Source organism: Paramormyrops kingsleyae, chromosome 15 (genome assembly GCF_048594095.1).
Source record: "Paramormyrops kingsleyae isolate MSU_618 chromosome 15, PKINGS_0.4, whole genome shotgun sequence".
NCBI classification, from domain to species: domain Eukaryota; kingdom Metazoa; phylum Chordata; class Actinopteri; order Osteoglossiformes; family Mormyridae; genus Paramormyrops; species Paramormyrops kingsleyae.
The window spans coordinates 774,643-785,828 of NC_132811.1; the positions used below are offsets into that span (position 1 = coordinate 774,643).

The 11,186-nt window shown below is 39.8% G+C and overlaps 2 protein-coding genes across 2 annotated transcripts; one reads left to right on the forward strand and one right to left on the reverse strand.

Annotated features, from left to right (window-relative positions):
- Window positions 1-1,421: 1,421 nt before the first annotated feature.
- tmem38a (transmembrane protein 38A) lies at window positions 1,422-5,776 on the reverse strand. The gene is made up of 6 exons (XM_023843555.2): window positions 5,241-5,776; window positions 3,370-3,526; window positions 2,884-3,068; window positions 2,659-2,746; window positions 2,356-2,473; window positions 1,422-2,202 (listed from the first exon to the last, which is right to left on the reverse strand). The coding sequence occupies exons 1-6, from the start codon at window positions 5,362-5,364 to the stop codon at window positions 1,987-1,989; spliced, it is 888 nt and encodes a 295-aa protein (XP_023699323.1). The 5' UTR covers window positions 5,365-5,776; the 3' UTR covers window positions 1,422-1,986.
- A 2,778-nt stretch (window positions 5,777-8,554) lies between these two features.
- On the forward strand, window positions 8,555-10,876 carry smim7 (small integral membrane protein 7). The gene is made up of 5 exons (XM_023843911.2): window positions 8,555-8,668; window positions 8,915-8,956; window positions 9,369-9,421; window positions 9,505-9,595; window positions 9,737-10,876. The coding sequence occupies exons 1-5, from the start codon at window positions 8,643-8,645 to the stop codon at window positions 9,750-9,752; spliced, it is 228 nt and encodes a 75-aa protein (XP_023699679.1). The 5' UTR covers window positions 8,555-8,642; the 3' UTR covers window positions 9,753-10,876.
- The last annotated feature ends 310 nt before the right edge of the window (window positions 10,877-11,186 follow it).

The window sequence follows — 11,186 nt, forward strand, 5'->3', positions numbered from 1 at the left end:
AGGTAGCACAAGGCACCAGTTTGGGGAACAGCCTGGTCAGAGCACCAGTCCATCGTGAGGCGCAGACACACACTTCATGGGCAATTTAGAGACACCGGTCAGCTTTGGATTGCAGAAGGAAACCAGTGTTCCTGGGGGAAGCCTTGCAATATAATACAGAGCATTATCAGGGGGGATCTGTGCCGAGAGCCTCCCAGAAGGGGGATCTGTGTCCAGAGCCTCCCAGAAGGTGGATCGGTGCCCAGAGCCTCCCAGAAGGGGGATCTGTGCCGAGAGCCTCCCAGAAGGGGGATCGGTGCCGAGAGCCTCCCAGAAGGGGGATCTGTGTCCAGAGCCTCCCAGAAGGGGGATCGCTTTGGCAAACTGTTAACATTGTTCTCATACCCTACTGCTACTACTCCTGATGTTTTAGGAAGTTTTTGAAATATGTACTAAATTTGTATGAATTATGAAATGCATCCATCCTTCCATCTGGCTGTTCTCTACCATGATTGCTTATGCAGTAAAAGGTCGCGATGATATATACTGAAATATCATAAATATGATATTAGATTATTCGCAGAGAATCTACTGGGCAGCCTGCTGGGGCTCTATATGCGGAAACGAGGTCTGTAAGAGTAACACAGAAAAAACCAGTGCATACCTTCATTCATCATGGATTTAATGATGTGTAAATGCAAATAAGAAGGAAAACCTTGTGAGCTGGGGTCATCTTGCATGGGTTCAAGATATGAAATGAAAAAAATAATAGGAAAACAAACCAAGGTCCTCTTCTCGTACTTTTTCCTGTATGACCTGCTTCTGCACCATTGCCAAGTGAGGCCTGATCAGCCCATTCTGGGAGAGGTCTATGTGACCCAGCTACAGCACACCAGCAGAAAATGACTATCTGCAGCAACTGGATTGCAACTCTTCTGGGGTAAGACAGTGTTTGCCAAGAATATCAGTGTGACCTCAGGAAGTTCTGATGACCTCAGGGATTTTGATGGCAGCATCCTGATGATCTACACAGGTGCTGTTGGCTTTTCTCCGTTAGGAAAACAGCGACACCCCACGGAGTCTCCAACAAATTTTTGCACACCGAACTGCAAATTCATCTTCACTTCCATGTCAAACGCAGCAAATTTCTTTTCTGCCTTCGATCGAGGATCACCTGTGAAGTACTGTTGACGATATATCCGCCATGAGCAACCTACCGACGGGCGAGTCCTGGAACAACAAGCCCCGCGGCAGCAGATGGCGAGAGAGATGCTGCTGCTTTCCCAGCATGCATTGCTGACAAGATCTCTGCTGGTGCAGCTCCACTTGAATTTGGCTAATCTGTGTGTCACATGTTTCACACGATGTTCCTAGAGAAGATATTTTCCTCTTCTATGCATCAGTCTCAGTTAAATAACCACAACAAATGGGTTTTGCAAACCTTCAATGAAAAGGAGTTCTTCAGCTTTATTTCAGGGGATTGATTCACCATAAATTATGTAGCATTATTTTTTTAAATGTCCAGAATCTCAATCTATGGGTTAATGGTAATTAAAGCTAAGAGGAACATTTTAACAAGAAGAGCTGCATCTGGAACATTTATTAATATAATATAATTTATCATTTAAAGGATGGAGCTGAAGAGTGTGCTGGAAATGTACAGGGGTGCAACGTCACTCTATTTAGGAGCAGAAACACCCACTCATGAAAATAAATACATACATACATAAATATATGGATTAGCTGGTATTGATATTTCCAAATTCTGAAATTTGGAGCTATTTACAGTGTTTTTAAAACTGTATGTTATTTTATGAAAGTACCGTTTTCTTACACAGTAACGCCAAACTGTTCCCTCCCACAGAATGTCATGGGAGAGTCCATGTTCTCCTCCAAAATGCAACAGGAATCCAGGGCCCACGGCTGGTCTGAGGAAGGCAGTCGGATTCGGTCGGTTCTCCTTGCTGATGCCAGTAAGGGGTTCCATTCATCCCGGGACTGTGTCGCCTACTCCGCTTTCTTGGCCTTTCTCTTGCGGGTTCCCTCGTTAAGCTCCTCCTTGGTTTTCGTGGGAGACACGGGGGCGGCGTGGACAGCGGCAGAGTGATGGTGGTCATGGGAATCCTCAGAGCCTCCGAGGGGGGAGCCAAAGAGCAGGTGACAGACCCAAGATTCAATCAGGGTGAAGGGAGAGCCGTGAGAGTGGCGGGCAGTGAGGACCACCTAGAACACAGGAGAACAGCCTGATACACCATCCATGTGTGATGGCCGTGATGACAGGCGAAGATCAGAGCTCGCACTGCTGTCTAGGAACCAGCCTCAAATTTATACGCTCAATCGGTCTAAAGGTCCTACTGTGAGATTGTAACAAAGTACCTTTGAGGTGGCCATGAAGAGAGTGAAGAGGCAGATGAGTATGTTCTTGGATATGGGCAGCAAGTGGGACTCCTGAAGGGTGAACAGAATAGCTCCATACAGGCTGGCTTTTGTGGGGCTGTCAGGGAATGAGATACACATATCAGCCATTTTAGATGTGGAACACATGTCCTTAAAAGTCCTCAAAGAACATTACAATAGTATAAAAGGCTACTCTTGTCCTTGCTCGAATATCGAACGTGATTACTTGGTTGTGGTTTTTGAAAAACAATTTCTTCACAACAGAACTAGAAGGAGACTTACAATGACATATTCATGATCTCATTGGTCTCAGGTCTCCACACTCCACGCAAAAGCTGCTCGAAGTTGGACATTAAAGCCACCCCAGACCCTCAAAGAGCACAAGTCGAAGGTGAAAGGTCAGTATATGAAATCAGGCACCACGCCGTTGTGTTGTCTTTGATATTTTCTCTTAGATTGCTACATGCTAAGCTAAGACGGTGCCAGCAATATGGCGGCGCTTCTCACCTTTGACGTAGCCGGTGATGACCATGATAAACCAGCCGTGGTGGTAGGCGTGGTGGGCGTGGTGCACCCCCGCCGCAATTTTGCGTGTGCGGACTACCTCCTTCATAGCTACCAGAACCAGTTTGACTGGCAAGAAGGCCACGCATTTGTAGAACAAATTCAGTGGGCAGAAGAAGACGAGGTACCTGATTTATTTCCAGCAGGAAAAGAACGGCAAGGAGTCAGTCTAACTGCTACAGTAATTTCAGCTGTAATCTAATTGCACATAGAAATCTCGACACAAAAAGCAGTTTCTCATTTTAATTTCAAATTCTGATTCAAAGATAATGTAAGACCTTGAGGCACAAGTGCTGCTGATGTAATTACAACACGTGAGACACTATACAAACACAGCAATCATATTAAACCTACAAATGTACATAAAGGTGTTAATCCATTCTCCACAAATACAGGCATAAGAACAGCAAACCCTTAGCATGACCTTACCAGACAGCAGTAGCCAGGAGGATGTGACTGTTGTTGTGGAAATAGTCAACAGGAGAATCTCCAAGCATGATGTCTGCTAGTATGTAACTGCCGAAGCAGTAGAGCATGGCGCAGAGCCAGGAGGCCACCGGACTCCTGCGGGACACCTCCACCGACCCTTTAAGTCAAACATTTGCTGCTTCAGGTGAACTTTCACATGCAAGACACCTCCCCCCAAGTCACCCCCAGCCCATGACAGTCCAAGAACTTGGTGTCTGTGGCCTCCGACTCTCACAGCAAAATAATACGCACGTCACGGGATGCAGGTATGTCGCCTCTGGCTCCTGAACAAAGGAAACCACATTTATTTCTGGAAACCACAGAGAAATTTGTGGTTATATTTTCATTTTAATTTTTAATACCTGACTACAAATGCAAGTGGCCATGTTCCTGTAGTGGATAAGCAGCTGAAAGATGGATGAACAAATGCCAGTCATTTAAGGAAACATAAGAACATAAGAAGACCTATCTCTGTCCATCCATCATCCAACAGCTTGTTCTTGTTAGGGTCAAGAGGGAGGACTATATATTGTTGGGATTTTCAAAGGGTAAATTAGGAGATGAATATCGCTTGCCTGGCTTCTTAAGCAGAAGAGACACCCAGAAACAGGTGTAGCAAAGTCGAGGAGCGATTAGCTGGCAGTTTGGCAGAAAACTGATCCTGTAAAATGTAGTCTATAAATAAGCTTTGGTGCATTGCCTTTCGACTGGCCAGCTTTAACCTTTGACCCTAAACACGCTCATTCATGATGCTCTCCAAACTGATTGTGAGGTATGAGACGGACGTCGTTGAACTCTCTGCCAGTGAAAACAGCCACCGGGACAGTACTGGTCACAACGCTTAGGCACAGAGGAATGTACCGATGCTAACAGGTGCATTGAACCTTACAATTTTGATGAATTGCTCACCATTCTGCATTCACTTTAAGGTTCCTTGAATGTAACAATATCCCTTTAGCATTTATCATTTTGTAATTTTAATGAACAATCCAGAGGGATGTGCACTATCGATAGTTATGCTGATAATACTATAGAACACTTCCCTAATACTCAAGATGACTATTATATATAGATTATAGAAAATAGCTAAGCGTAATTTAATTATGAGTTAATCAGTTATCTATAGTACAAACAGACTTGCAAAAACAGCTTTTAGTGCATTAATCTCGAAATTGCTTGTCTAGACTAATCTGCAAAGCCAGAAATCATAACGCTACATCCAGCGGTCATTTGCCTGTACATTCAGCGGTTAAACGCCAAGAAAAGAAAGTCTAAACCTGAAGTACGTGCGCACCTTTTAAATTGTATAACTGTGGTCACAAACTCACGCCTATCTATTTATGGACATTCTATTTATTGCAAACTCGAGCTAGCTTTGGCATGCGTTATATCTCTATCAGATTTCACACAGAGCACGCTTAAGAGAATCATTCTTTTGGTAGCAGATTTAAAATGGCATTATTGTTATATCCCAAGCAAAACTGCGCTTCGACACTACACTTTCACTGTCCCGCATTTGTAGAGATTATGAAATGTACAACACGTGCATAAAAATCACGCGAACGATAATGGGTCAAGTACTAGATTATTCATAATACATACTTGTTCTTATTACACGCGGAATTACTTGAATAAATGTGGCCTACATCTCACATTGGATTTTATTTGTAACGTGCAGTTATGTAACAGTCAAATACTGTTTTTATTACGATATTACCGCAAAAAGCAAAACGAAACCAAATCTGTTATTGAACTCAATTAATCAAGGTTGATATATGTTTCACTGAAAACGTTCATTAAAATACAATAATATATAATAGAGGAGTACTGACCTGGTTCATACTTGAGGTAGAGTATGGATACGATGTAATACGCAAGATCAAAAACTGGAAACATTGCCATTTTTGAAAAATACTGGGCAATATCGCTCAGATTCAGCACTGCCAGCACATCCATATTTGTACTTGTCAGGTCTTTTTCACGGCAAACGAAACACTTGTGATCTTCTTACAATCTACAGTCCCAATCTTCCTAGTACAGTGACCGGCCACGATGCCCACGTCTCCACGAATAAAAACTTTAACCCAAGCCGTCCTATTAATATACCTCCATCTGCATAGCCATACAAATTGTTCTCGGCCGACTGTCCGTACTTGTCATATCCATTTACCTGACGTCATCAAAGGGACACAATCATTCTTGCTGTTAAACAGAAAAGGTAAAAAGGTACCTTTTATTTGGTTGAGAAATCATCTGCAATATCAAGGTCGCTCTTTAGTTAAGTATATGTAAATAAAATATATTTTACATTATGCCGCAGCAAAGAATAATGCTTCTCATTACCGCCGGCAAACAGCAGACAGCTCTTCAGCAAAGCAAAAACACAACTGTATTGCCATTGCTGATATTGCCATACCGTAGGATACGTTACGCCGTATTCCAGTGCCATGTTGTCTGGGAATACGTTACCTAATTTACGGCCCTCTGAATTGCTACTTTCAACATATTTGAAATAGATATAGAAAGAAATTTGATTATTTGTTGATGGAAATGCACGACACATACTGTTCCACGCATCACGATAATAAAAAAGGATTATGCTAAGCATAAAATTATTGTAGATGTAGATCCATATCTTACAGCTGGATGTTGGCTAATGGTTTGCGGAAAAGCTACCATATGTCACAAAAACATTACTTTCTAAAAAAAATCTATTTGCTTAACAAATGAGCAAAACAAAGTACAAGCCATTTGTAAAACAAATACGCGCCAACAGTCAGCTCTTATCCTCCGGCGCATATGGGCGCGACTGAGCGGGATGGGTCTCGGTAGGCACGTTACTGAATTTAATTTTCCTCCCATGCGCATCTCATTTCGCGTTAATATGAGATATGTTGGCATAACAAACATCTCGCTTAATTGTATTGTATACACAATGTCCCTAGATTTACAAATAGAATCATAATCTTCATTTTAGCCCCGATTTTGACAGTGACTATGAAACACGCACATCCAAGTAAGCAATAGTACATCTACATCCACATTTAATAAAGTAAAATAAAGAAGTAGAATTGGCACACATAAATGAAATAAAACGAAACGTAAGCCTAAAATGAAACATTATTTATATGTTTATTGAATTTTATTCGGCATTAGTTTCTGTAAGCAGTTCGGGGAAACGTAATGCAACCCAATTTAATAAAGCAGAACACAGCATAATATCAAACTCAGCAGAGCCTTACCCCAAGCCATGTATTGCTTGATTTTATACAGTTATTTTTTTTCATATTTAGGGTTTTTTGTTTTTTTTTTACAGAGGTTACATATTTGTTAAATAATAAGTAATCATTTACTATAATGTGTGTGAATATACTTTATCAATAAACGGAATACTGATATACACAGTGACTTGGGTAAGAGGGCAATATAGAGATCTCTTCCCCAAAAAATGAATGCAATATTGCCGTTTACGAAAGGCTTAAGTGAACTGATCTACTCTGTTGAAATGAAGACTGGGGACATCAATAAAGCAGATCGTTTTGAAATGTTAAACTTATTCATCGCAGTTCAGCAGTTTCTATGGTACCATTGCCAGTTCGGAAGGATCACCACCAGGGGGCAGAGATGCTTACCTTCAAAAATACGCACGTTCTAAAATTCCATCTATTACAAAGCATATCTCTAAAATTATTTAGACCCGAGAGGTGACATTAGATATAGCTTACTAAAATAGCGTTAGTTAAATACAGTCTTTTTTGTAAAGTCTTATTACATACTTCCTGAAATATTTTTTCAAAGACATTCCCAGGAGTGGAATTTATTTTAGGAACAATTAATGATGGTGTAGTCAACTCAATACAAAGAAAATTCCCACTTTTTTTGAAAAGCTCTTGGTGTCATTCAAATGGTAAGTTTGGATAATTAACATTAGTTATTTTTATACATATCTGCTACCTAGTGGTGGTCTAATGGATAGGGAAGCACACTTCTAGCTGATAGATTGCTGGTTCAAATCCCCGACCATCAAAATACCACTGAGGTACCTTAAGTAAGGCACTGCTCCCCGCGTGCTGAAATAACTGTGCCCTGCTGTGTCACATATGGGTTAAATGCAAAGGAACATTTTTTGGTCGTTTTAATCACTTTCAACCAATTCAAAACCCATAAAGTAATCAGTGTATTAAGCTAGTTTTTTTTTGGTCATACATGATAATTCAACTAAAATTTAAGCATCATCGAACTTAAACAGTCCAGTATCTAAGACAGAATCACAGTGAGCGCAGGTCATGAAACAGGGGACACCCTGGACAGGATGCCAGTCAATTGCAGGGCACACACACAATGAGCAATTTAGATACACTATCTAACCTTTTTATGGATATTGGGAGGAAAACGCATGACTCAGAAGGACATAAACAGAACATGCAGTGAGTAACCAACCCATTAACAATGTACTGAAATTTGCAAAATACATCTTTTACGATAATAGTATAACTATTAACACCACTAATCTGGTAATACGTCACATGATAACTATATTTATATTACCAGAGAGGAGTGATGTGGACTCGAATCTAAATAAAAGTCACAAGAATGTGCAGTTAGATCTGTGCTATATCAGTGTTCCCGAATGTCAACCTTAAAAAACAAACCATACGACGAAAACGTACATTTTCAACGAGTTTTAAAAATGTGTGAAACTTAGAAACATCGATGAAACGGTTATTTTGAAAGTCTGTTTTAAACAGCGTTTTAAAACTCTTGGAAGATCAAAAACTAGACGAAGTACACGGCAAGGGACTTTAACATTAAAAAGTAGCCGATCTGCAATGTCCAACTGAAGTTCCATAAGACGCACGTTACAATAACGCCTAAACCAAATAGCCCATATGTACTAATCCCCTGTTGATCCACGAACAATACATACTGGGACATTGGGATTTATTAACAGATCTTACTCATACACATTACAACGCATCAGCTTCTCCTCCTAGTGAACAAAGCCCTAATTGTTCAAGTGATTTTTATCAGACACATGCGACTGTCACTGGATATTGCTTATAAAAAACTCTTCCGCTTGAATAGCCGGAAGTTTGGGTTTTCGCTTCATGTTTGATTGACCAATCATCAGGGATTTTCATTGGGTACGGAACAGTAAGCTGTGACGCTATTGGCGCAGCCTCGACCTGTTTCCTGTGTCGGGTTTGTTTACGTGGTGCTGCGAGGTGGACAAAATGATCGGGGATATACTGATATTCGGGTAATTTAAGATTTATTAGTATTTCAGATATGTTGTTTTTAACTTTAGGGCGTACCTCATTACCTCTGTGAAATGACAAATAGAAATATAACTTGTTTAAAATATAGATGCTTGTGCTGCACACCCAAGTTAGTCGTCAGCTATATTTATTTTCCTGCTAAATTGTTCAGTTTATGAAAACGTAATGGTTTCATTTACATTTGAGGATTGTTTTATGGAATTTGTACTGTTTCGCATTTATTTTAGGACCTTACTTGTCAATGCGGGAGCTGTGCTAAACTTCAAACTGTAAGTATTGTAGCAATAAACATTTGTGTATTTTAATGTATTGGTCATACGTAGGAGACCGCCTCCTATAATATGTTGATGTTAGTTAACGACTCAAGCTATGAAGGCCTCCAGCCGTCGCAAATAGAGGCGTCTACTGTATGTCTGCGCCCAAAAGTTCTTCGGTTCGAATCCCGAGGACGGCAGCGTAATCATATCACTGTTGGCCCGATGAGCCAAGGTCCTTAACCCCCCAAAATGATCCAGGGCCTTAGGGGAAAATGACTGGCCCTCCGCTCTAATCTCTGTTTCACAATCTGTGTATGTGTGCGTGTGCTTCATATGAGGGAAAGATGGGGTATTCGAAAGCTAAAGAATTCCTATGTACTTGTACTTGCACACTGGTGAATAAAATAATTATTCTCATGGACAGGAAAAAAAAGGACTCACAAGGATTTGGAGATGAATCTCATGCACCAACTTCAGGTATTTAAATTATAAAGCCCTTATACATAAATTGTTTTTATAAATGGTGGAATTGCGGTAAAATGGACTTTTGTGTTTTTTAGGAGAAAATATCAGAGAGTTTCTTCTGAGCCTCCGGTACTTTCGGATATTTATTGCCTTATGGAACATCTTTATGATGTTTTGCATGATTTTGTAAGTATTTTAAAATTTATTTGTAAATTATATATGTTATGTTTTAATATTACTCTCATCATTATTTTAAAAATAAGTGAACTGAAAACAATTTCCAGAACAATCTTAAATCATCCCCACCTATTTTTTGTGTTTTCACAGGTTATTTGGAGCCTAGGAACAAACCACTTGGAGAGGGATGTGTATGTTATGCATCAAATGAAGACACTTTAATGGAATTTTTGTAATCTGTGGGTGTTGTGGGCAACTTCTCTGGTTATTGGTATGGGCATATTTCATTCTCACACTCTTTAGTTTGGTCGACCATAATAACACTACCAAACATCAACTTGTCTGTGCTCATTTAGAAATGAAGAATGCAAAGCCTAATAGACCAAATGCAAATTGTTGGGCAACTTCAAAATAATCTCTATCGATGTAAGGGCTTCGAGGTCTTCGCAGCTGAAAAGAAAGTGAAGAGCCCGAAAAATTTCAGTAGCATGCAAGGCCTCTAAATTCTGACTTTTTACATGTTCTGTACGATGATATGAACATGATGAACATTTGTCAATATAGCAGTTAAGATTTGTAAGTTGATAATGTATTCTCTCTTTTTTCCTTTATTATAGGTAATACCTTTCCCACACTGTTTTCTATGAATTACTTTTGTCATCATGTGTTATTACAGCACTGTGCAAAGGTCTAAGGCAGTCAAATGAAATGTTTAAAGCTATTTATCTGGCTAGTAAGGGTGTATTTGCTCAGGAAAAAACAATTTAACATTATAATGTATGCAAGTTAAGAGTGACCCAATAAACACTAACAAATTTCATCTGTTCTCCAAAAAGTTACTGAGATCCTGTTGGATGGCTAGATGAACCCTTCAATTCCCAATCCTCTCCTCATTGTCAATTTGGTTATTCCATGTATTTGTTATTTCACCACCAGCTCGCTTAATAAGTTAATTTAATTAGTTTAAAATGTCAGCGAGGTATTGATTAGCCATATGAGGTGTGCTAGTGGTTGAGTCAAAAATATATGGGTGTATTGAATGGTTGCTGCATGCACAGGGATGACTTTAGAAGAGGTGTTAAAATGGCTGTGCTAACACACTTTGACAAATATAATTTTACACCAACATGATCATTTATACATCATTTTCTTTGACTGCCTTAGACTTTTTCCACAGTACTGTACATTGCCAGTTTTTAAAGTTTAAATACAACCCAATTTCCAAAAAAGTTGGGACATTGTGTAAAATGAAAATAAAACCAAAATGCAATGATTTGCAAATTATATAAACCCATGTTTAATTGAAATAGAACAAAGACAACATATCAAAAGTTGAAACAGAAATTTTATGTTATGAGAAATATACGATCAATCACAAGTTGATGGGTTGTAAAAACGCTACAGTGTGTGTAGAGATTGATTGTATCAGTGCATCAGTATTGCATATAGAACAGTGAATTACGTGATTATACAGCTGCTTATGCTGCACTGGGTAGCAGAGGGGTCTGGAGCCTGTCCCAGGCAGTATATGGCAAGATAAGGACAGTAACGGTGTCCCTGGACAGGTAGCCCATCCATTTCAGGGGACATGCACATATGA